Raw genomic sequence first — 26,622 nt, 5'->3', positions numbered from 1 at the left:
TCCCATTTAGTTCCTCCTATGAATAAGTAACTCACTGCCTTGGTGTCACCTTGTTTTCTATTTATATACGGGACTAAATTAATTGCAAAGTAGTTCTTGTTGTCCCCCACTACCACTGCAGCCACATACTCAGCCACTTTTTAGAGCCGACCTGTGGCAGCTACATTAACCATTTAGTCTAACGCCTGCTAAATGTTAGTCAATCTTCAGTCTGCACTTTCTGCCAGTTGTACTTTTGGGCCGGTTTTTGGATGAGTTGTTGATGGGTCCACTTCTTCAAACGAGGGCAAAGCCCGAGTGGGCTAAAGATGTTTGAGCTAAGAGAATTCAGCTGCTCACCCTATGATGTAAGAATACAGTTGAGCTATAGCCTACTTCAGTGTTATTTTGTACAGGTTGAGTATCCCATATCCAAATATTCCGAAATACAGAATTTCCTGTTGCGGGGTAAACTGGGCTCCACAAGGATGGACAATGGGGTGTAGAGTTAGGATCTTGATCCGAGGCACCCTGTTGGTGCCTCGGATCAAGATCCTAACTCTACACCCCATTGTCCATCCTTGTGGAGCCCAGTTTACCCCGCAACAGGAAATTCTGTATTTCGGAATATTTGGATATGGGATACTCAACCTGTACAAAATAACACTGAAGTTGTTGACTGTTCCCAGAATGCACAGCGCCGCCTCCTCTATAACCCCACCTCCCTGCACAGGAGCTCAGTTTTGTAGTTGGTGCTGCAGTAAGCAGGCACATAACAGAGGGGCTGCTCCAGGCAGACCTAAGAAGAGCTTTTTTTTGAAGAAAAAAGTGAAGACTTCAAGGGCAGCAGCGGTGGTAAATGTCAGAAGACATTCAATGCTGCAGCTCCAGCTCTACCCAGCGGCGCTGTACACTCCCGAGCCCTGGTTGCCGGGTAACTACAGCAGGAGGCTCCGGTATTCTTCACGTCAGGCACACACGACGGGGGCTCTCCGGGATCGTGTTGCCGCGCTTCGGGAGGTGGTGAGTGGGTCCCGCTTGCGGGACCCGGTCTTTATCGGGATCCGGCGCGGTCAGTGGGAGGCGGGCCGCGCGCGCTGGCGGTGGACACTGTGGCAGTACAGGCAATCCCACTAGATCACCAGGGCATGGGTGAAGGTCAGGTTTTCTCTCTAAACCACTTTCTGTAGCCCACAGTACCCGGTGGTTTTGCCAGCAGGGGGATAAGGCTTAGACCTGAAGCCCCTCCCCCAGCCCCAGGGCGCCATTTCCAGCAAATGTTCCCGCCCTGGAGCTTGCATATCTGTCTCTCCCTCACTCCCTGTCAGTGTCTGGGCGCCATTATCCCTCAGCTTCACTGTTCCTGGAACTGCTTGGGCAAATCCTCCTGTGTAAAGCCGCCTGGTTGTCAGTGCTGTGACTTTACATGACACTTAAGTATTCTACCTGCCTTTTTTAGACAGTGCTAGTTAAGAAAGAGTGCATTTAGTCAGGGTTTTCTAGTACAATTACCCTGTGATATACATCCAGTTCTTACTGTGCAGTGATATATCTATTGACTATATAGCTATATATATATATATATATATATATATATATATATATATATATATTTATATTTCTCTGACGTCCTAGTGGATGCTGGGTACTCCGTAAGGACCATGGGGTATAGACGTGCTCCGCAGGAGTCTAAGCACTCTTAAAAGAAAGATTAGGTACTATATCTGGTGTGCACTGGCTCCTCCCTCTATGCCCCTCCTCCAGACCTCAGTTAGTATCTGTGCCCGGCCAGAGCTGGATGCACCCTAGGGGCTCTCCTGAGCTTCCTAGAAAAGAAAGTATTTGTTAGGTTTTTTATTTTCAGTGAGATCTGCTGGCAACAGACTCACTGCTACGTGGGACTGAGGGGAGAGAAGCGAACCTACCTGCTTGCAGCTAGCTTGGGCTTCTAAGGCTACTGGACACCATTAGCTCCAGAGGGATCTAACACAGGCCCAGTCCTCGGTCGTCCGGTCCCGGAGCCACGCCGCCGTCCCCCTTGCAGAGCCAGAAGAACGAAGAGAAGTTGAAAATCGGCGGCTGAAGACTCCTGTCTTCATTAAGGTAGCGCACAGCACTGCAGCTGTGCGCCATTGCTCCCTTAGCACACCACACACTCCGGTCACTGATGGGTGCAGGGCGCTGGGGGGGGGGGGCGCCCTGGGCAGCAATTAGATTACCTTACTTGGCGAATAGAACATAATACAGTCTGATAAACTGTATATGTGCTTTAACCCCCGCCATTAAAGTACATAAAAGGACAGAAGCCCGCCGCTGAGGGGGCCGGGCCTTCTTCCTCAGCACACCGGCGCCATTTTCTCTTCACAGCTTAGCTGGAAGGAAGCTCCCCAGGCTCTCCCCTGCAGTATCCTGGTACACAAAGGGTAAAAAAGAGAGGGGGGCACATAAATTTAGGCGCAAAACTGTGTATATAAGCTGCTATAGGGGAAAAATCACTCAGTATAGTGTACATCCCTGTATTATATAGCGCTGTGGTGTGTGCTGGCATACTCTCTCTCTGTCTCTCCAAAGGGCCTGGTGGGGGAACTGTCTTCAAATAGAGCATCCCCTGTGTGTGTGTGGTGTGTCGGTACGCGTGTGTCGACATGTCTGAGGTAAAAGGCTCCTCTAAGGAGGTGATAGAGCGGATAAGTGTGTGGGAGGGTGTCTCCGTCAACAACGCCGACACCTGTTTGGATATGTGTAAGTGCTGAGGTAAAATTATTGCACAAAAGGTTAGGGAACAGAAAGGAAATCTACCCTGGTCTGTCCCTATGTCACAGAGTCCTTCAGAGTCTCTCTATGTTCACTATCCAAAATAACAAAGTATCGACACGGAGTTTAACTCCACTGTCGACTACGATAATGCAAAGTTACAGCCAAGAGGGCTAAAAGATATTCAATATATGATTATTGGAATAAAAGATGATTTGCATATCACTGATGACTCATCTGTCCCTGACACGAGAGTACACATGTTAAGGGGAAGAATGCTGAGGTAAATTTCCCTCCCCTCATGAGGAAAAAGAGCGGGAATCTCCAGACAAGAGACGGCAGCTTCCCACAAGAGAATTCTCAGGCTGTATCCTTTCCCCACTAGGGCCAGGATGTATTGAGACTCTTCCCCTTGGGTGTCTTGTTTGCACTAGCTATTCTCAGGGATCCTGCAGATAGCGTGCACATTCTAGTATACTACCCCGACCGGCGATTGTGTCGGCATGGGTTTATAGCGCTGTGGCAGCGTGGACAGGTACCTTATCAGCAGAGATTGAGACCCTAGTATGCATATAAATATTTTAAGATGCTGTCTTAAGTGATAGATATATAATTATAAAGCATGCCCAAAGGGACATGAGTATACTGGGTCCTAGAGACAAAAGCTATGTCGATTTCTGCTTGACGTGTCCTGTAGAATATACATTGGACAGATGATGCCGACTTAAGAGGCATATGGAAGGCTGAGGATTGTGTGGAGAAAGGTTCTCGGGCCTGGTCTCCACAGTTATAGCTGGTAATTCTGATATTTTGCCTTATATTCCTGCACAGCCTAGGAAAGCACGACATTATTAAATGCAGCTTTTCGAATAAAGAAACAAGAAAGTCTGAGGTGCGTCCTTTCTTGTCAGAGCCGGGGGCAGAGGAAAGAAGCTGTACAACACAGCTAGTCCCCAGGAACAGAAGTCCTCCCCGGCCTCTACAAAAATCCACCGCATGTCGCTGGGGCTCCACAGGCGGAGCTAGGCCCGGTGGGGACACACCTTCGTAAGTTCAGCCACAAGTGGGTTCACTCCCTGTTAGATCCCTGGGCAATAGAAATTGTATCGCAGGGATACAGGCTGGACTGTGAGAAGATGCCCCCTCACCGAGGACCCGGCGGGCTTCCCCCCAAGAGAGGGAGCCAGTGTTAACTGCAATTCGTAAATTGTATCTTCAACAGGTGGTGGTCAAGGGTCCCCTCCTTCAACAAGAGGGTGTTATTATTCGACCATGTTATAATCCCGAAACCAGACGGTTCGGTTAGACCCATATTGAATTAAAATCCCTGAACATATACCTGAAAAGGTTCAGGTTCAAGATGGAATCGCGAAGAGCGGTCATTGCATGCCTGAAATGAATCAGGGACATAAGGGATGCATACCTTCGTGTCCCCATTTATCCACCTCATCAGGCGTACCTCAGAATTGCGGTACGGGATTGTCATTACCAATTTCACCAAGGTAATGGCGGATATGATGGTGCTCCTGCGGAAGCAAGGTGTCACTATTATCACATACTTGGATGATCTCATAAAAGCGAGATCAAGAGAGCAGTTGCTGGACAGCGTATCACCTTCTCTGGAAGTGAAACGGCAACACGACTGGATTCTATATATTCCAAAGTCGCAGTTGGTTCCTACAGCTCATCTGCCTCGCCTAGGCATGATCCTAGACACAGACCAGAAGAGGGTTTATCGCCCGATAGAGAGAGCTCAGGAGCTCATGACACTGGTCAGGAATCCATTGAAAACCAAAACAGGTGTCAGTGCATCACTGCACTCGAGTCCTGGGAAGGATGATGGCATCATACGAGGCCATCCCCTTCGGCTGGTTCCATGCAAGGACAATGGAACTTACTGGACAAGTGGTCCGGATCACATCTTCAGATGCATCGGTTAATCACCCTATCCCCCAGGGCCAGGGTGTCTCTCCTGTGGTGGCTGCGGAGTGCTCAACTTCTCGAGGGCCGCAGATTCGGTATTCAGGACTGGGTCCTGGTGACCACGGATGCAAGCCTCCGAGGGTGGGGGGCAGTTACACAGGGAAGAAAATTCCAAGGTTTGTGGTCAAGCCAACAGACTTGCCTTCACATCAATATCCTGGAACTAAGGGCCATATACAACGCCCTAAGTCAAGCGGAGTTCCTGCTTCGCGACCAACCGGTTCTGATCCAGTCAGACCGCAGGGGCTCATGTAAACCGCTAGGGCGGCACAAGGAGCAGGGTGGCGAGGGTAGAAGCCACCAGAATTCTTCGCTGGGCAGAGAATCAAGTAAGCGCACAGTCAGCAGTGTTCATTCCGGGAGTGGACACGACCTCCACCCGGGAAAGTGGTGACTTCATCAGAAAGTCTTCACGCAGTTTTGCAAATTGATGGAAACTGCCTCAGGTGGACTACATGGCGTCCCACCTCAATAAAAAGATAAAAAAAAGGTTTTACGCTGGGTCAAGGGACTCTCAGGCAATAGCTGTGGTCGCACTAGTAACACCGTGGGTGTTCCAGTCGGTCTATATATTCCCTCCTCTTCCTCTCAGACCCAAGGGCTGAGAATTGTAATAAACGGAGGAGTGTGAACAATATTCTTTGCTCCGGATTGGCCAAGAAGGACTCGGTACCCGGAACTGCAAGAAATGCTCTCAGAGGACCCATAGCCTCTGCCTCTCAGTCAGGACATGTTGCAACAGGGACCCTGTCTGATCCAAGACTTACCGCGGCTGCGTTGGACGGCATGGCGGTTGAACGCCGGATCCTAGCGGAAAAGGGCATTCCGGATGCAGTTATTCCTACGCTGATAAAGGCTAGGAAAGACGGGACAGCAAGACTTTTTCACTGTATATGGCGAAAATAGGTTGCTTGGTGTGTGGCCGGGAAGGCCCTGCAGAGGAATTCCAGGGGGGTCGATTCCTGCACTTCCTACAGTCAGGAGTGACTATGGGCCTAAAATTAGGATCCGTAAAGGCCAAGATTTCTGCCCTATCCCTTTTTCTCTCAAAAAGAACTGGCTTCACTGCCTGAAGTTCGGACGTTGTTACAGGGGTGCTGCATATTCAGCCCCTTTTGTGCCTCCAGTGGCACCTTGGGATCTTACTGTGTGTTGGATTCCTAAAATCCCACTGGTTTGAGCCACTTAAGACCGTGGAGCTAAAATATCTCACGTGGAAAGTGGTCATGCTTTTGGCCTTAGCTTGGACTAGGCGTGTGTCAGAATTGGCGGCTTTGTCATGTAAAAGCCCATATCTGATCTTCCATATGGAAAGGGCAGAATGGAGGACTCGTCCCCAATTTCTCCCTAAGGTGGTATCGTTTCATTTGAACCAACCTATTGTGGTGCCTGCGGCTACTAGGGACTTGGAGGATTCCAAGATGCTGGACGTAGTCCGGGCCCTGAAACTTTGTTTCCAGGACGGCTAGAGTCAGAAAAACTGACTCGCTATTTATCCTGCATGCACCCAACAAGCTGGGTGCTCCTGCTTCAAAGCAGACTATTGCTCGCTGGATCTGTAGCACCATTCAGCTTGCACATTCTGCGGCTGGACTGCCGCATCCTAAATCAGTAAAAGCCCATTCCACGAGGAAGGTGGGCTCTTCTTGGGCGGCTGCCCGAGGGGTCTCGGCTTTACAACTTTGCCGAGCTGCTACTTGGTCGGGTTCAAACACTTTTGCAAAATTCTACAAGTTTGATACCCTGGCTGAGGAGGACCTTGAGTTTTCTCATTCGGTGCTGCAGAGTCATCCGCACTCTCCCGCCCGTTTGGGAGCTTTGGTATAATCCCCATGGTCCTTACGGAGTACCCAGCATCCACTAGGACGTCAGAGAAAACAAGAATTTACTCACCGGTAATTCTATTTCTCGTAGTCCGTAGTGGATGCTGGGAGCCCGTCCCAAGTGCGGACTCTCTGCAATACATGTATATAGTTATTGCTTAACTAAAGGGTTATTGTATGAGCCATCTGTTGAGAGAGGCTCAGTTATTGTTCATACTGTTAACTGGGTATAGTTATCACGAGTTGTACAGTGTGATTGGTGTGGCTGGTATGATTCTTACCCTGGATTCCAAATCCTTTCCTAGTAATGTCAGTTCTTCCGGGCACAGTTTCCCTAACTGAGGTCTGGAGGAGGGGCATAGAGGGAGGAGCCAGTGCACACCAGATATAGTACCTAATCTTTCTTTTAAGAGTGCCCAGTCTCCTGCGGAGCCCGTCTATACCCCATGGTCCTTACGGAGTACCCAGCATCCACTACGGACTACGAGAAATAGAATTACCGGTGAGTAAATTCTTATTATAAGCTAGTCCAGTGCAGTATTATTGTTAGTAATAACCTCTGCATTGTACAAACTGTGACTATCTGTGTGTGCATTAGATAGCTGAGTGGTGTCCATTTCGTGTCTTTCACTCAACTTGATATCCCTATGTTCTATAACCTGAGGGGGCTTGGTGCGTCAGGTTTTATATTGATATAGGATTTTCACCAAGATATACTTTAATACGTATTTTTCTCTGTGATTTAGTAACTATATCTCTCCTTTGTCTCTGCTAGTGCTGACTACACTGCGCATGGGTTTGGGTAAGAGGTATTGTGCTGCTGCCAATTGTACTGGGTTACCTGATACTGCAAGTTATATCATGTCTGCTTCTGAGGGTAACTGTTCTGGGGCTGAACACACTGCCAGTGTTGCTGAAGCCACAGATCCCTATGAGGGGAATATAGCAGCTGTGGACTCTGGTTCTGGGGGCTCCTTGCTCCCCAGTGGGACTGTGGCAATGGAGGCACATAATGACCCACCGTGGGCCGCATTTTTCACGCTTCTGCATACGCTAGTTTATAAACTAACACCCCCTATGGGACCCCCAATGCTGGTACAACCGTATGTGGTCCCTGCAGCTAACCTGCCGTGGGCGGACGATTTATCTGCTCAATTGAAGAAGTTGAACCAGTCCCTGACTACAAAAAAGTCTGACCATTGCTCGCCTAAGTCCAAGGGGTCCTCTAAGCGAGCGCTTGTCTCCTCACAATCCACTGCTGTCACTGACACCTCGGCTGATGGGGAGGGTAGTTCACATGTGGATGTTCCTGATCTTTTGGAGGCTATTAAGATGATTCTACAGATTACGGATGATCCCGAGCCATCCATCCCTCCTAAGAAACCGGATAGGTTCAAGCGTCAGAACGTGGTTAAACAAGTTTTACCTCACTCTGATCACCTAGTGGATATACGTCAGGAACCCTGGGAAAACCCGGGTACGAAGTTTGTGCCTCAAAGGAAGATGCTGGCTCGCTATCCCTTCGCGCCAGAGCTGTCTAAGAATTGGGAAACGCCTCCTCCAGTAGACAAACATGTGGCTAGGATGGTGGTTTCCTCAGCTCTGCCTGTCACTACCGTCACGTCTCTAAAAGAGCCTACGGATAAACGTGTGGAGGATTGTCTTAGAGCGATTTACACCCTCACGGGTGCTGCACAAAGGCCCACTATTGCAACAACATGGGCTGCAGAGGCTATTGAAGCATGGGCCTTGGAGTTAGAAGCTGAAATCTCTTCTGACCATGCTTGCCAATGCTTGTCATATATTGTCACAGCTTCTCGCTATATTAAAGAGGCGGCTTCTGATGCCGGTATCCTAGCAGCCAAGGCCTCTACTACGTCAGTCCTGGCTCGCCGGATATTGTGGCTGAGATCCTGGTCTGTGGATCTGGACTCTAGAAAAACCCTGGAGGTACTCCCTTTCAAGGGAGATATTCTGTTTGGGGAGGACTTAAATAAGATAGTGGCTGACTTGGCTACTGCCAAAACTGCCTGTCTGCCAAGTACCGCTCCTTCTATGTCGAAGGCTAAAGGTACTTCCTTTCGCCCCTTTCGTCCTTCAGGTAAAGCAATAGGTCAGGCGTACAACAAGCAGGCCCGCACTTCCAAACATGGTAAGCCGAAGCCCAAAAGAGCCTGGGCTGCCCGTCAGCCAGCTTCCAAGACCGATAAGCCTGCCGCATGATGGGGCGGGCCTCCCCCTGGGGGATCCCAGGGTGGGGGGGCCGGCTTCTAGGGTATACCCAGGAATGGTTGAAGACCACTTCAGATGCTTGGGTACGGGAAGTCGTCGCTCGAGGTTACGCCATTGCCTTCAAAAACCGACCCGCTCATTACCATCATAAACCGACCCGCTCATCGTCCCGTCGGACCAGACAAAGGCAAACACTCTGCATTCGGTGGTACAGACGCTCCTGGATACAGGGGTCGTAGTACAGGTGCCTCTTGCGCAGAGGGGCCGGGGGTACTATTCTCCGCTGTTTCTAGTCCCGAAACCGAATGGGTCCTCCTGGCCCATTCTCGACCTCAGGGCATTGAACAAGTTTTTGAAAGTTTCCAAGTTCCGTATGGAAACCCTTTGCTCTATAATTCTGGCTTTGGAACCTGGGGACTACATGGTCTTACCTGCATATCCCTATAGCAGCGTCACATCAGCAATACCTGAGGTTTGCTATTGGCAACCTCCATTTCCAGTTTCGGCGTTACCTTTTGGTTTAACAACGGCTCCGCGAGTCTTCACCAAAGTAATGGCGGTGATGACGGTGGTACTCCGCCGTCAAGGGGTCAGGATACTGCCGTATTTGGACGACTTGTTAATCCTGGCAAATTCCCCAGAACTTCTCCTATGTCATCTGGATATGACGGTCCGGTTTCTACAAGCCCACGGGTGGCTCATCAACTGGAAGAAATCCTTCCTGATCCCTGCTCAGAGCATGGTGCATCTGGGAGCGCTATTGGACACTCACAACCAGAGGTTGTTCTTGTGTCAGGAGAAAGTCCTGAAGCTTCAGGACAGGATTCGTTGCTTCCTTTCTCGTCCGCAAGTGTCGATACATTCGGCAATGCAGGTGCTGAGCCTCATGGTATCAGCATTCGACATGGTGGAGTATGCTCAATTCCATTCTCGCCCCCTCCAGAGGCTGATTCTAGCCAAGTGGGACGGCCTGCCTCACCGGATCAGGTCTCAAATTATCTCTTTGACTCCGGAGGTCCGTCTGTCGCTGCCCTGGTGGCTCCAGGACCAACAATTGTGCAGAGGCCGTCCCTTCTGGATATCCAACTGGGTCATGTTGACAGATGCCAGTCTAAGAGGTTGGGGCGCAGTGCTGGAGCAACACTCCCTTCAGGGTCGGTGGACCAAGGAGGAGTCCCTCCTCTCGATCAACATTCTAGAATTGCGGGCAGTCTAAAATGCATTGAACCTAGCCCAGCATTTCATTCTCAATCGTCCTGTTCAAGTGCAGTCGGACAACGCCACCACAGTGGCTTACATAAATCATCAAGGCGGCACTCGAAGCCGTCTGGCAATGAAGGAAGTCTCACGGATTCTACATTGGGCGGAACGCCATCTGCCGGTCATATCGGCAATATTCATTCCGGGAGTCCTGAATTGGGAAGCGGACTTTCTCAGTCGTCAGGACGTGCATGCCGGCGAGTGGGGCCTCCATCCAGAAGTGTTTCAACTCCTAGTGGAAAAGTGGGGTCTTCCAGACATAGATCTGATGGCGTCTCGACACAATCACAAGGTTCCAGTCTTCGGAGCACGGACAAGGGATCCTCAAGCAGCATTCGTGGATGCGCTGGCGGTGCCGTGGAGGTATCGGCTGCCGTACGTGTTCCCTCCAGTGTCACTCCTGCCCAGGGTAATTCGGAAGTTCAAGCAAGAAAAAGGAGTTCTGCTTCTCATAGCTCCAGCGTGGCCCAGACGGCACTGGTTCTCAGACCTGCAGGGCCTATCGTCAGAGCGTCCAATTCTACTTCCACAATGCCCAGACCACCTCGTTCAGGGCCCCTGTGTCTACCAGAACCTAGCTCTGCTGTCTTTGAATGCGTGGCTCTTGAAGCTTCCGTCTTGAGGGCTAAGGGTTTTTCTGAGGAATTCATTAAAACTATGTTGCGGGCCCGGAAACCGGCTTCTGCCCGGATTTACCATAGGGTCTGGCATTCCTACTTTGGTGCGCATCTAATAATTATGACGCTTCCAAGTTTAGTACGCCCAAACTTTTGGCTTTTCTGCAGCAGGGCCTGGATTTAGGCCTGCGTCTGGCCTCCCTCAAGGTTCATATTTCTGCCTTGTCGGTGTGGTTTCAGAGAAAAATTGCGACTTTACCTGATGATCATACTTTCACTCAGGGTGTGTTGCGTATCCAACCTCCCTATGTCTCGCCTGTTGCTCCTTGGGACTTGGTGGTGGTTTTGGAGGCGTTGCAGGAGCCTCCGTTTGAACCCCTTGGTTCAGCTGATCTTAAGTGGCTTTCACTTAAGGTGGTGTTCTTGCTGGCAATTGCCTCTGCTAGAAGAGTGTCTGATTTGGGTGCCCTTTCCTGTAGTTCCCCATATCTGATTTTTCACCGTGACCGGGCGGTTCTTCGAACTCGTTCCGGTTATTTACCGAAGGTGGTTTTTTCGTTCCACCTTAATCCGGAGATTGTGGTTCCGGCCTTTGTCCCTCCTGACTTGTCTCCCAAAGAGCGGTCTTTGGATGTGGTATGGGCTCTTCGTATCTATGTGAAGAGAACTGCTTCTATTCGAAAATCTGATTCTCTTTTTGTTTTGTTTGGATTTCACAAACGTGGCTGGCCTGCTCACAAGCAGACCCTGGCCAGGTGGATTAGAATGGTGATTGCACATGCTTATGTGCAGGCTGGTCTGTCAGCTCCTGATCACATTACGGCCCATTCTACTCGGGCTGTTGGACCTTCTTGGGCGGCCCAACGTGGTGCGACCCTTGACCAATTGTGCAAGGCGGCTACGTGGTCCTCCGTGAACACGTTCATAAGTTTCTATGGGGTATATGCAATTGCGGTCCAATTGCCGCCAAAGTCGAAAAACGGGGCATTTTCGACAAAAAAAACATGTCGAATTGGATTCGACAATGCAATACAGTACTTTTCGACAAAAAAACGGACGTTTCAGATTCGACTTTTTGCAATTCGACATTTTTAAAATTCGACATGTCTGCAGTGGTAAAAATGCGGCTTTTTGACAAAAGTATATTCAATTGAAGAATGTCGATTCGACAACAGTGCTTTTCGACTAATTTCGTCAATTTCATTCCGCCTCACTTTGTTGGCGGAATCTAATAAAAAAATTTAAAAACATGTTTTTTTTTTGTTTGTTTTTTATTGCTAATAGCATATCTATTTATATTAGAAGGGATTATGTACTTGGTTTGTCTATTAGGAGACACAAGTATTATTTATATATTTTTTAAAAGATTTTTATTTTTTATTTTAACTTACTAGTAGAGAGAGCATGGTTTTCAGTGGGAAGGGGTGGGAATGGGTTAAAATCCTGAAAAAAAAAATGCGTGGGGTCCCCCCTCCTAAGCATAACCAGCCTCGGGCTCTTTGAGCCGGTACTGGTTGTAAAAATACGGGGGGAAAACTGACAGGGGATCCCCCGTATTTTTAGAACCAGCACTGGCTCTGCGTCCGGTCCTGGTGCAAAAAATACGGGGGACAAAAGACGTAGGGGTCCCCCGTATTTTTAACACCTGCACCGGGCTCCACTAGCTGGAGAGATAATGCCACAGCCGGGGGACACTTTTATATTGGTCCCTGCGGCCGTGGCATTAAATCCTCAACTAGTCACCCCTGGTCGGGGTACCCTGGAGGAGTGGGGACCCCTTAAATCAAGGGTTCCCCCCTCCAGCAACCCAAGGGCCAGGGGGTGAAGCCCGAGGCTGTACCCCCCCCCTTCCTCCCATCCATGGGCTGCGTATGGGGAGCTGATAGCCTTGTGACAAATAAAAGAATATTGTTTTTTGCAGCAGAACTACAAGTCCCAGCAAGCCTCCTCCGCAAGCTGGTACTTGGAGAACCACAAGTACCAGCATGCGGGGGGGAAACGGGCCCGCTGGTACCTGTAGTTCTTCTGCAAAAAAATACCCAAATAAAAACAGGACACGCACACCGTGAAAGTAAAACTTTATTACATACATGCCGACACACACATACTTACCTATGTTCACACGCCGACCTCTGTCCACTTCTCCAAGTAGAATCCACGGTGTACCTGAAAATAAAATTATACTCACCTAAATCCAGTGTAGCTGTCCTGTTCTTTTTTGTAATCCACGTACTTGGCCAAAAAACAAACCGCATACCCGAACCACGCACTGAAAGGGGTCCCATGTTTACACATGGGACCCCTTTCCCCGAATGCCGAGACCCCCCGTGACTCCTGTCACAGAGGGTCCCTTCAGCCAATCAGGGAGCGCCACGTCGTGGCACTCTCCTGATTGGCTATGCGCGTCTGAGCTGTCAGACCGCGAGTAACCTCACCGCTGACCGCAAAGTTCCCACCATTGAAGATAATGGAGCGGCTGTGCGATGCGCTGTCTGACGGCTCAGACGCGCATAGCCAATCAGGAGAGTGCCCCCCCCCCCCCCCCCCCCCCCGCATGCTGGTATTTGTAGTTCTCCAAGTGCCAGCTTGCGGGGGAGGCTTGCTGGGACTTGTAGTTCTTCTGCAATAAAACAATATTCTTTTATTTGTCACAAGGCTATCAGCCCCCCATCCGCAGCCCATGGATGGGGGGGGGGGGGGCAGCCTCGGGCTTCACCCCTGGCCCTTGGGTGGCTGAATGGAGGGGACCCCTTGATTTAAGGGGTCCCCACTCCTCCAGGGTACCCCGGCCAGGGGTGACTAGTTGGGGATTTAATGCCACGGCCGCAGGGACCAATATAAAAGTGTCCCTCGGCTGTGGCATTATCTCTCCAGCTAGTGGAGCCCGGTGCTGGTGTTAAAAATACCGGGGACCCCTACGTCTTTTGTCCCCCGTATTTTTTGCACCAGGACCGGACGCAGAGCCCGGTGCTGGTTCTAAAAATACGGGGGATCCCCTGTCAAATTTTTTTCCCGTATTTTTACAACCAGGACCGGCTCAAAGAGCCCGAGGCTGGTTATGCTTAGGAGGGGGGACCCCACGCATTTTTTTTAGGGGTTTTTTAACCATTTTTGTGCCGTCCGAAAAGTCGAATCCAGGACGCACTTATCCGTCAATTGGTCCATTTTTCGACAGCGGTACTGTCGAATCCGTTTTTAATTGACTATGTCGAATTCCGGCACCTGCCGGCCGGGATTCGACGGTCGAATTGTGTCGAATTTAAAAACGGGTGGAATAAAAACGCAATTCGTCCGGAATTGCATATACCCCTATGCTTTCGATACTGCCGCTTCCCAGGATGCTTCCTTTGGACGCCGGGTTCTTGTGCCCGCTACAGTGCGTCCCCTCCCATAAGGAACTGCCTTAGGACATCCCCATTGTCCATCCTTGTGGAGCCCAGTGTACCCCGCAGCAGAAAACGAGTTTTATGGTAAGAACTTACCGTTGTTAAAACTTTCTGCGAGGTACACTGGGCTCCACAAGGCGCCCACCCTGACGCACTTAGCTACTTTGGGTTGGTATGGCATTAGCCGCTGACACTTCTCCTGTCGTGAGCGTGTGGTGTATGTGGCTACTAACCGTTGTCGTCTCTTTTCCTGCTACTGGATTGGGCTGGTTAACTAAAAACTGAGCTCCTGTGCAGGGAGGCGGGGTTATAGAGGAGGCGGCGCTGTGCATTCTGGGAACAGTCAAAGCTTTGAGCCTGTTGGTGCCTCGGATCAAGATCCTACTCTACACCCCATTGTCCATCCTTGTGGAGCCCAGTGTACCTCGCAGAAGGAGTTTTAACAACGGTAAGTTCTTACCATAAAACTCGTTTTTTGAGTGAGATAGTGAAACCTTTGTTTTCTGATGGCTCAGTGTATACAAACTTTGTTTAATACACAGTTATTAAAAATATTATATTAAATGACCTTCAGGCGGTGTGCATATGGTGTATATGAAACATAAATGAATTGTGTGAATGTACACACACTTTGTTTAATGCATAAAGTTATTGCCTAAAATTACCTTAAGGCTGTGTTTATAAGGTGCATATGAAACCTAAATGCTGTGCTTACATTTAGGTCCCATTGCCCAGATATCTCAGTATGGTATGCAGTTATTCCAAAATACGGAAAAATCCGATATCCAAAATATTTCTGGTCCCAGTCACTTTGGATAAGGGATACTCAACCTGTACCATAATTTTCAGGATCCCAAAGACTAGCCTCCCAAATCTGTTTTTGAAAAGCATAGATCTTGTGTAGTGTTATTCTTCTGCCAAACCAGCTTTTCAATTATTTTTTTATTTTTTTGAGACCTAGTGAGATTCCACTTGACCATTTCTTTCATGTGGGACACTGGGACCATGGGTATAGGAGCTGTAGAGGTACTGGGCACCACAGTGTTTCCTACTTTGGGAGCAGCACAGGCTCTTCCACCTCTATATCACACATTAAGCCCAGGAAGCCAGTTGTTTTTTGGTTTTTTTTGTCTCAAGGAAGGGCATGTTTTGTAGCACTGCAGCCCCAGTTAACTTCTTTGCTTTTCTTTTTCTTTTGAACTTTTTTTGTGTGTGGCTTTAAGCTATCAGCATGTAAGCTTTACACCACTACCATTCCATCACCACCTGTGGCAGCCGGCACATTGACGCCAGCCATCTCCTCAAGCACAGGGAGCAGCAGTGGCTGGACCAGGGACTTGTGCCATCGAGGGGGGGCAGCACCAGAGCGGCTCCTGGCAGGGTGTGTATAGTCGTCTCTGTGACAGTAGGCTGCGAGCGAGGGTACCATATTGGCGGAAGGTCCCTGGGGTAGACTAGGGACCACCCTTGGTTGGTGCTTTTACTGCGCCCTGCCAAAGTCTCCTCTCTCTGCCCACTTTCAGATGCTATTTTAATTCCTGCATGGAGAAAGGCCCTCCTACCCCCTCCATACCTCAATCTTATGGTGCCAGGTTTTATTCAATCCCTCTTCCTTGCCTATTGGCCTTGGTGGCTGGATTATTTGTGCCTATTCAAAAAAAAATTCTTATAATATTATTAAGCATTGACCAGTTTTGTGTGCATGTTTCTTAGTTAGATACTAACTTCACAGTAGCTGTTAGTTATAGTTCTGTGTTTCAGATATTTGCCTTCTGTAGTTTGATATCATTTTCTGTCTGTATACTTGGATACCTAGGTATTGCGGTTACTGGTTTCACTTTATTGTGGCTATCCAATTACCCGGTGATATCATCGCCAGGCTATCCTGTTAGCCCCTATAAGCCTGCCCCGTGCATCAGCTCCTTGACTGCTCCGGCTCCTGCGACGTTAGAGCTCCGGCTCCCCATCTCATCACATACCCCATTATATCTTTTTAGTGTTATTCCCTCTCAGATCAGTACCTCTTTATAAAACATTGCAGCTTACATACTGGTACAGTAGGTAGGTGTTTGTTATTTTTCTTGCTTTTCCTGGGTAGCTAAAGCCTTCACTGGAAGACAGGCTCTACTCTGAAGCTTGTCGGTCGGCTCTCCTGTCCATAGAGGACAGGAGCTTATCTTGGTGTGGCAGTCATTGACTTGTGCATTCTTGCTTCTAAGGTCTCTGCTCCGTCAGTGGCCATTAAGCGGGCCCTGTGGCTACGAACATGGAGAGCAGACAGCGAGTCCAAAAGTCTCTGGTGGCACTACCCTTCTCAGGTGGCGCCCTTTTTGGGACTAACCTGGATTTGACCTTTGCCACTGTTGCGGCTTCTAGGACTGCATTTCTTCCCTCTGTTGTTCCAAAGTCCAAGAAATTTTTCTTTCGTCCACAGTAAAAAGCGAGAGGTCAACCCTCTTCCAGAGCTCATGGTTTTTCCTCCAAGAGTTCAAAGGCTGAGAGGCCTGGTCAGATCACCACCATCCTCCTAAGGTGTCAGACTAACCTGCAGCATGATGGGGCAGGTCCTTACCTGGGACCTCCCACTGTGGGTGGCTTTCTCCTCAGCTTCCCTGACATTTGGCTGGAAACATCTACTGACGCCTGGGTGAAAAGTATAATATACCGAGGATACTCCTAACCTTCCGGGAATGTCCTTCAGTTCAGTACTTTTCCTCCGGGACTTCCATAAAGATGCTTTTGGCTGCCAGGATAATTGTCCTGGTTCCTTTGCATTAGAGGGAGACAGGATTTTGCTTTTTATCCATACCTGTTCCTCTTTCAAAAACCAGACTGTTCTCACCATCCCATCATCAACCTAAAGACGCTCAACCTGTTTCCCAATGTTCCCAGGTTCAGGATGGAATTGCTTTTTTCTATCATGCAGGCCATGGAATCTGGTGATTACATGGCTCCTTGGACATACAGGATGCATATACCCATCCAGGAGGATCGCCAGCGGTTTCTCTGCTTTGCGGTACAAAAAAAAAACTATCCGTTTTGAGCCTTGCCTTTTGGACTTTCTATGTCGCCTAGGGTGTTCACGAAGGTTATGACCTCGATGGCGACCTACTCCTACTAGCTCAGTCTCTAGACACCCTTCAGGAACACCTATGTCTCACCCTGGACTTGTTACAGTCACGTGACTGGCTGATCATTTGAGGTAAGTCCAGCATTGCTCCGTTTCAGCTGGACTTGCCCCAAGAGCCCTCCTAAATTCCAGGGCTCAGAGAGACTTTCTCCCCAAGGAAAAATTGCAATCTCTTCAGTCCTCCTCAGACATCTCCAACACCACAAAGTCTCGATCCACCTTTTGTATGCAAGTTATGGGAAAGTCAGTCTCAACCTTCAGGGCATTCCTTCTGTCTTTTGTTCTCGTGTCTTACATATATATTGTCCATCTTGCATGTTCCTTTTTTTTACATTTATTTTAATGCTCAGTTTCCCATGCTGTTTGGCGCTGAGGAGTACTGTAGTGCACCACAAATGAATGACTGTAGGACTAGGCTCAATTGCCCTAAGTTATCATTACAAAGTGATTTACTGGTGATCCCTGCATACATCTGCAGTCTTAGTAGGTGGCTGATGCAGCCTGTGCATAGGATACAAAGTAGAGATATTCAGTAAATTGATACAACCATCTTAACACCTGCACTCCTGAAGGGAAAATGTGTGGTGTTTGTTTCTACCTTGGTTAGATAATTTACTCTGTGGTTTTTGATGAACACAGACAACCCAGGAATGATAGTTCTCTGCCCTGCTTTGTTGTTCTTCTATCTCTTGTCTACATTCTAGGCTATAGGCAAAGTGAGGAGGCGTAGGAAAGTGAGGGTATTACAGAGGAGACTGGGATAAAATCATCATTGTGACAGTCTTCAGGTTTTTCATCTACTTAACTGTGTCCTTTTGGAGGAGATGCTGAGGATACTGCTCTGTAGGCCACTCATAGCTACCCAGTGTTTTATCGGGTCGCTTGGCCATGTGCAGTAACAACCCCAGCGGCCTTTATGCTGTTACAGGCAAATCAATGAACTATGGCGCTTGTGGAATTTTTATTATTTTGTCGATTTTATAATTGACCCACACATGACATTCTTAGGCGTCTGTTTCCTTCCAAATATGTCTGGTTTAAACAAAGTATGTATACATAAGTAACCATGTTCATATTGTTTTGTCTGTATGCGCATGATGCATATTTTACTATACATTCAGAATTAAGCCTACATACAGAGAAGATACGTTTCCTGTAGTCTCGCATATAGAGAGGTCTTGTCTATCAACAGTAAATTCTGCCTTTGGCAAATAATTCAACCAATGCCAATAGGTGACCTTAAATGAAACTCCTGTATCCAAACAGCCCATTACTCCCTGCAGCATTAGTCACCTGATCAGATTTCCTATTTCTTCTTTGTTAAAACCTAATGAAAGGCTTGAAAGGTCTGTGTAAAAATGCAGTCATGAGTAGGGAGTAACAGCATGTGATTGAAAGAGAAGAAAAGTTCAGTATAACCATCAAAAGCATACATACATGACTAATGTCATATTTTGATACCTATACTTATTATATTCCCTGGCCCCTTTGATTCTTTGCTGTCAGTGCCTTTCTGGCTTCCACTGTCTGTGTTCTTTCCTAGAGACATACAGTATAGTAAGGTTAGCTTCTATAGCTACACACACAGGTGCAGTAGACCTGTAATAGTAGCAGTTCTGACAAATATGTTGCATACACAACCTTATTTTCTAGATTGAACAGGAGAGAAGAGAAGCAGAGTTGAGGGCAAAACAAGAAGAGGAAAAGCGACGGCAGCTTGAAGAGGAGGAACTGAAAAGGAAGGAAGAGCTAGAGTTAGCACGTCGCAAGCAGGTATTACCATTGATTATATTTCTGTATGACTTATAGCATGTTACAGTAAGGTTAAACACATTCATAGAAGAGTAGACGTGTGCATAATGGTGAATACAATTCCTTTAAAGACATTTCATACTGTATTTCTCTTACGTCCTAGTGGATACTGGGGATCTGTACTTTAGTACCATGGGGTATAGATTGGGTCCACTGGAGCCTGGCACTTTTAAAACCTTTAGTGTATGTGTGTGCTGGCTCCTCCCCTCTATGCCCCTCCTACCAGACTCGGTTTAGAAAAATGTGCCCAAGGAGCTGGGTGCATTTTTCTGGAGCTCCAAAGAGTTTCCTTTATTTTTTATTTTAGTTTTATTTTCAGGTAGTACTGGTTGGCAACCAGTCTAACTGCTTCATGGGACTTAGAGGGGAGAAAACGAACCAACCTCCTGAGGGTTAATGGTTCGTAATCCCAGCTGACAGGACACTGAGCTCCTGAGGTGCTGTTAACACAGTTAGTGTATGTGCCCACGCCAGCAGCTAGCCGGCACCCTCTAACAGATGCCGAAGATCAATAGATGCGGTGAGTGTTAACACCGGGGTTCCCGTTTAGCGGGTCCCTGGTGCGGTTTTGGCGGCATGTCACGCGACGGTCACGGGCCACGAGCTGCGGTGCCCGCCGCGGACTAGACTGGCTCAGGTCTCATGCCCTGCAGTTCTCACTGTCCATTAGAGCTTGTGTGTACTGTTATGTATAGTTATGTGTTTTAACATGGCCAATATAAAACTGAAGGGACCGAGCGCCATTGCAAGGGGTATGGCTTTCCGGAGCGGGACCAGTGGCGGGTAGGGCGCCATTTCCTGCTGCTGCGGCTCATCAAGTCTGCATGCACGCTGCTCCTCCAGGGACCCACGCTGTTACAGACTCTGTACTGGTACAAGGGGGTCATAGCAAGGGGGGGGGGGGGGGCGGCACACCAGCGGTAACGCTGCTGCACTTCTATCAGTTTGTACACATAATTTCACACACTGTGCTGCTGTGTTTTGTGTGCTGGGCTCCGTTCCTCAGTGTCACTCCAGGGGCTCTCTAGGGTCTGTGTGGAGGTGTTTAGTGAACTGCGCTGTATTACAGTTGTAAACATATGTCTGTAGACATGGTTATGTGTGCTGCTTGTAACTCTACATCTTCATCAGCGGGGTCCCTCATGTGTGAACAGTACTCCTTATCTCCACAGGTACACAGTTCACAGGCACCTGACTGGTTAGATAATTTTAAAAGCATGATTCAGAATGTAAATTCAGAATTAGCTGCAGCTAAAAAGGAGAGACAGGTGTTGAAACAGTATTTTGATTGTATGGCTAAAGCAGCGGATACCAGAAAGGCTTCTCAGCCCCCTCTGTTGGTTTCACATAAACGCTCACTGCCACAGGTGCTCCAGCCTGATTCTGATCAGCCTGATGTGGATGATGATGATATGGATGAGGACAGCTCTCTGTCCCTTGGGGTGGAGGCCCTCATTTATGGTGTAAGAGAGGTTCTTCACATACCGGATCAGGACGCAGAACCAGATGAGGAGTTGTACTTTAATGTTAGACCAAAGACCTCATTCACCTTTTCTGTGTCTAAAGAATTAAATTCTCTGGCCAGGGAGGCATGGTTAAACCCGGATAAGAAATTTTAAATTCCTCAGAGGTTTTTAGCTACTTTTTCCCTCCCAGCTGAGGACAGGAAGGTATGGGAAAACCCCCCCGTCAGTCAATCCGTCTGTATCCAGACTGTCTAAGAAATTGGTACTGCCGGTGCCAGGTGCTATATCCCTAAAAGAGCCGGCTGATCACTCTCAAGGCAATATATATGGCAGCAGGCGTAGCACAGCACCCCACAATAGCTTGTGGGTGGATTTCCAGGGCAGTAGTCAAGTGATCTGATACTGTTATTGATGGTTTAGACTCTTTGCCCCAGGGTGAGGTAATTACTCTGCTGCAACATATACAGGATGCTGCAACTTTTATGAGCAAGGCTATAAAAGAGTTGTGTAAGATAAATGGCCGCACTACTGCTATGGCTGTTTCGGCATGCAAGTGCTCTGTGGTTTCGTCAATGGTCAGCGGACACTAATTCCAAGATGTTTGTAGAAAATCTTCCCTTTACAGGTGATGCCTTGTTTGGCGATTAATTAAATAAATGGATCTCCCAGGCAACGGTGGTTAAGTCTACCTATCTGTCATCTGCTGCTCCGCCAGCTAGACGTTCTTACACAGGACCCTCCTTGCAATCCTTTCGCGTGGCAAGGTTCAGAGGCATGGCCCGGGGTGGCTCCACTACTCCCAGAGGATCTCGTGGTAAGTCCCGTAAACATGCAGCTACAGCCTCACTGGACCAGACCACCGGATCCCCTGCCGCTAAGTCTTCCGCGTGACGTTTGGCCCCAGCAGCAAGGCGACTTTCAGGTGGGTGCTCGCCTTCAACACTTCGCCCACTTCTGCCGGGATCCTTGGATGAGGGACGCCATTTCCAAGGATACCGGCTGAAATTTCAAATAATTCTCCTCACAGGTTTTTCAAATCTGGCTTGCCAGTTTTACCCGCCGCAAAAGTTACTTTGCAAGAGGCTATTCAAAAACTTTTGTGGGCAGGGGTGGTGGTTCCGGTGCCTCCTCCGTTACGCAATAGGGGTTTTTACTCCAGTCTTTTTGTCGTTCCAAAACCAGACGGTTCGGTGCGACCCATCTTGAACCTGAAGTCTCTAAACCCGTATCTGAGAGTTTTCAAATTTAAGATGTAATCCCTGCGGGCAGTGGTGTCCGGTCTGGAGGAGGGGGAATTCCTGGTATCTCTAGATGTCAAGGATGTTTACCTACACATTCCCATGTGGCTTACCTCTGGTTCGCCATCTTGGACGACCATTTCCAGTTTCAGGCTTTGCCCTTTGGCCTGTCAACAGCTCCAAGGGTCTTCACCAAAGTCATGGCAGAAATGATGCTGCAACTGCGCATGATGGGAGTCATCATAGTCCCCTACTTGGACGATCTCCTGATAAAGGCTATGTCCAGTGAGCGTTTATTGCACAGCATCGATCTGACGACTCGCCTGCTTACGAATCATGGGTGGATCCTAAATTTCCAGAAATCTCACCTCAACGTCTTCAGTTCCTGGGAATGATGCTGGATACGGTGTCTCAAAAGGTGATTCTTCCGATGGACAAGGCCCTGGCTATCCAGGCTATGATCCGCTCAGTGCTCCATCCTCGCAAGGTATCCATACATCTTTGCATACGCTTGCTGTGCAGGGTGGTTGCTGCTTACAAGGCAATCTAATACGGCAGATTCCATGCTCAGCCATTTCAGCTGGATCTGCTGGACAAATGGTCGGGGTCTCGCCTTCAAACGCATCAGGAAGTGACCTTATCTCCAAAAGCCCATATTTCTCTGTTATGGTGGCTAGAAGTTCCTCACCTGGTAGAAGGCAGGAATTTCAATATCCATTTGTGGATTCTACTGACAACGGATGCCAGCCTCCGGGGTTGGGGGGCTGTGACCCAATGGACCCAGTTTCAGGGGATATGGTCCGTTCAAGAATCTGCTCTGCTGATAAACATCCTGGAACTCAGGGCAATTTACAATGCTCTTCTGCAAGCTTCCCATCTCCTGAAGGATCAGGTGATCCAGGTTCAATCGGACAACGCCATGGCGGTGGCGTACATAAACCCACAAGGTTGAACAAAAGGCAGTGCGGCGATGCGAGAAGTGTCAAGAATACTCGTCTGGGCGGAGGCCAACGCAAGGGCCATATTCATTCCAGGAGTGGACAACTGGGAAGCGGACTTTCTCAGCTGACGTGACCTCCATCCGGGGGAATGGGGCCTACATCCCCAGGTGTTTCAACAGTTAATTCACCGGTGGGGCTGTCTGCAGATAGATCTGATGGCTTCTCGTCTCAACAAGAAGCTATGCCGTTAATGTTCCGGAACAAGGGATCCGCAGGCTGTAGCAGTGGATGCATTGACGACACAATAAACGTACCAGTTTGTGTACCTGTTCCCTCCTCTACCGCTAATCCCAAGGGTTCTAAAAAGACTAAGAAGGAAAAGCGGTCAAGCAATTCTAATTGCCCTGGATTGGCCTAGACGAGCATGGTACTTGGACCACCTAACCATGGCTCTGGAGGAACCCTGGCCTCTGCCGCTTCAAAGGGATCTTCTTCAACAAGGTCCATTCGTCTATCCAGACTTAAAGCGGCTACGTTTGACAGCTTGGAATGGAGATTCTAGCTAGAAAAGGTCTTCCCTCCCGGGTTATTTCCACCATAGTCCAGGCCAGGAAGATGGTTACGTCTAAAGATTATCATCGTATCTGGAAAAAGTATATTTCCTGGTGTGAAAGTAAAAAAGTTTCTCCCGTGGAATTTAGAATGGGTCGCTTTCTATTTTACGGGAATGGATATGGGCCTAAGGTTAGGCTACATCAAAGTCCAGATTTCGGCGCGCTCTATTTTTTTTTTTCCAGAAACAACTTGCCATGCTGCCGGAAGTACAAACTTTCCTAAAAGGAGTTCTTCTTCATATGTAACCGCCCTTCGTACCTATCATGGCTCTGTGGGATCTCAATGTGGTTCTGTCCTTGCTTCAATCGGACTGGTCTGAACCCTTACATAGGGTGGAGTTAAAATTCATCACCTGGAAGACTAATGTTATTAGCATTGGCGTCTGCCAGACGTGTGTCTGAATTGGTGGCCTTATCCAGTAAGAGCCCTTATTTGATTTTTCATGAAGACAGGGTGGATCTCAGGACCCGACCTCCGCTTTTGCCAAAAGTGATGCTTTTCAGGTGAATCAACCCATAGTGGTTCCGGTGTTGTCTGACGCCTCCGTTGGTCCAGAGTCCTTGGACATGGTGAAGGCTCTGAAGATTTATGTTGAACGGACTGCTTGTCATCGGAAATCTGACTTGCTGTTTGTCCTTTATGATGCCACCAACATTGGTCGTCCGGCTTCTAAGCAATCAATTGCTCGTTGGCTTACATTGACCATTCAACAAGCTTATGCTTCGGCAGCTCTGCCTTTGCCAACGTCTATTCAGGCCCACTCAACAAGATCTGTGGGCTCTTCCAGTTGTGCCGAGCTGTTACTTGGTCTGGTTCGAACACTTTTGTTAAGTTGGACACCTTGGCTAAGGATGACCTTCAGTTTGGTCAGGCGGTGTTACAGGGGTCTCGGCACTCTCCCACCCGTTTGGGAGCTGTGTGACTTCCCCATAGTACTAAAGTACAGATCCCCAGTATCCACTAGTACGTAAGAGAAAATAGGAATTTAATACTTACCGGTAATTCCTTTTCTCGTAGTCCGTAGTGGATACTTGGCGCCCGCCTCAGTGCTTCGATTCCTGCTTACCTGAGTAAGTATTTGGTTGGCCCGCCGTTGCGGTCCAGTTTTGATGTTGGGATAGCTTTGCTATCTTGGTTAGGTTGGTGTTGCTATCCTGTTTTGGTTAGCGCCCTCCTTTCGGTTATGGTTGTGTGTTGTGCCTCACCGCTGTTGTACCTGTTTTCTTCTCTAGTGGTATGTCCGTCTCCTCGGGCACAGTTTCCTACACTGAGTCTGGTAGGTGGGTCATAGAGGGGAGGAGCCAGCAAACACATACAGTAAAGGTTTTAAAGTGCCATGCTCCAGTGGACCCGATCTATACCCCATGGTACTAAAGTACAGATACCCAGTATCCACTATGGACTACGAGAAAAGGAATTACCGGTAGGTATTAAATTCCTATTTATTTATTTTTAATTATTATTAGCCAGTTTCAAATAGGACTGTGAACGTCTATTACAGGAGGAAGCGTTGCGGCGACAGAGGGAACAAGAGCTGGCACTTAAGAGACAGGTTGAGGAAGAGGAGCGGAAACGAGAGGAAGAACGAAGGCTGCTGGAGGAAAGACGGCGGCAAGAAGAGGAGAGGAGACGACAAGAGGAGGAGAAGCAGAGACTTGAGGAGGAGAGGAAGCTTATGGAAGAAGAAAGGAGGAGAAGGGAGGAGGAAAAGAAAAGAGAAGAGGAGGAAAGGAGAAAAAAGGAAGAGCTTCAAAGGAAACAGGTGAGGCTGTTAATTATACAGTACTGCAAATGTCTGGTATTATGGTCTGTTTTACCTTTGATATCATTGTAACCATTTTTCATGGAAATGCTTCTGCCATGCCGTTATAATTGCTGGTCCATCATCAGGAACTTTCAGCACATTTCACCCTTGTTTTAACCCCATTTTCTTTGATGAATGAATATACAGACAGTGGTGCAGATGTACTTCCTCAGATATGTTCACATCATACAGGGCTCGCATGGTGCACTTGACCAGTTTGTATAGCTGCCAGATAACTGCATCAATTGGCCAAATGTATGAAGGAGAACATTACGTATATCCAGCTATTTTATGTGTTTATGGGCTAATTAATCAGCTTGCTATTTATTCTGCCTGATCAAATCTGATGAGATGGATTGTTTAAAACAACTCTATAGAGTAGGGTGTGCAACACAATTCAGTGGGTTATCTGGTTGAAAATCACCAAATTAGCCAATTAGATCTGTAATTGTGTACCTAGAATGAGTCACAAGTTTGTATCAGGCCAACATCTTTGAGTTTGCAGTAACTGAAGTATTTTAATAGTAGTTTCATGAGTAGTTGGCTCATGGTGAGGCATAATGAAATATTTAAACACATGGTATGGAAAATTGTTTGCAGCAAAATGTTATGCTGCTACTACTTTTAAAATAACATCAAATTAGTTTAAGTATAGTACAATGCCAGTATTTCATATGTACCATATACCATCGGACCTTAATACTTTTTAGTTAGGGTTTTTTTGTATATATAAAACTCAGAAGATTTTTTTTTTTATTTGATCTTATATATTTTTTGCGTCACACATGGGACATTTCTATCAATTCTGATGAAATAGCCCAGATAGAGAGAGATGTAGACAGACAAACAGGTAGATATAGATATATAATATATATAATAGATATATTAGATATTCTGTTCGAAACTTACTAGGTTCTCCGTAACGGTCATACTTTTCTATATCAACTGTATTCTCCTGCAGGGTCCATAGATTATCCACATGATAACAATGGGATATGATGAAGCGACAGCGGATTTGCACCAATCGGTCAAAACTTTTCTGGCCTCCCAGCATGCAACGGGACCATCCATATATCCCCACCTCCTGGCTCAGGCAAATCAGTTTTTTGTTTGGTGCGGCAGGAGCCGGACCATGGTCAGAGGGCTGCTGGTTTTTAGCAGCCCTAAGCTTTCTTATTTTATTTTTTATAGACTTACTATTTTTCTGAGCAATCTTTCTAAACAGCGTCTTATACAAACCTTAGAAAGAGTCGCTCCAACAACTCTCCGCCGGGTCGCGACAACGCTTACCCACGAATGCAGTGCTGTTTCGGCAGGCGACTGTGTCGGATATACTAGCAGGCCCAGCAGACGTGACCAGGCTGTGGCCGGAGCACGGGGAGAAGGTAAGGCATCGGTTCCGTTTAAGGGCCCTACACATTCGGCGATGCTCGTTCATATCGTTCAGTGTGTAGGCACCAACTATGAACGATGCGCGGCCCCGTGCTGGAAACTTCACTCCCCCGTCACCCCGGCTCCATAGCACTGCACGCTAATATGGACGAGATTGTTCATATTGGCCTGCATGTATAAGTGATGGGGC

General features: G+C 48.0%; 1 protein-coding gene across 13 annotated transcripts in view; it reads left to right on the top strand.

Moving 5' to 3' along the window:
• GIGYF2 (GRB10 interacting GYF protein 2) overlaps positions 1–26,622 on the top strand; it is a 452,656-nt gene that overhangs the window by 365,186 nt on the left and 60,848 nt on the right. For all 13 annotated transcript variants that reach the window (XM_063915746.1, XM_063915737.1, XM_063915739.1 and 10 more), the window contains 2 exons: positions 18,818–18,937; positions 24,738–24,998. In XM_063915746.1, coding sequence (XP_063771816.1) covers positions 18,818–18,937; positions 24,738–24,998 — 381 coding nt within the window. The remainder of the gene's footprint in view (positions 1–18,817; positions 18,938–24,737; positions 24,999–26,622) is intronic.

This window comes from Pseudophryne corroboree, chromosome 4 (genome assembly GCF_028390025.1).
Source record: "Pseudophryne corroboree isolate aPseCor3 chromosome 4, aPseCor3.hap2, whole genome shotgun sequence".
Classification (NCBI taxonomy): domain Eukaryota; kingdom Metazoa; phylum Chordata; class Amphibia; order Anura; family Myobatrachidae; genus Pseudophryne; species Pseudophryne corroboree.
The sequence above is the reverse complement of the archived record's forward strand: the minus strand, read 5'-3'. Positions and strand labels throughout refer to the sequence as shown.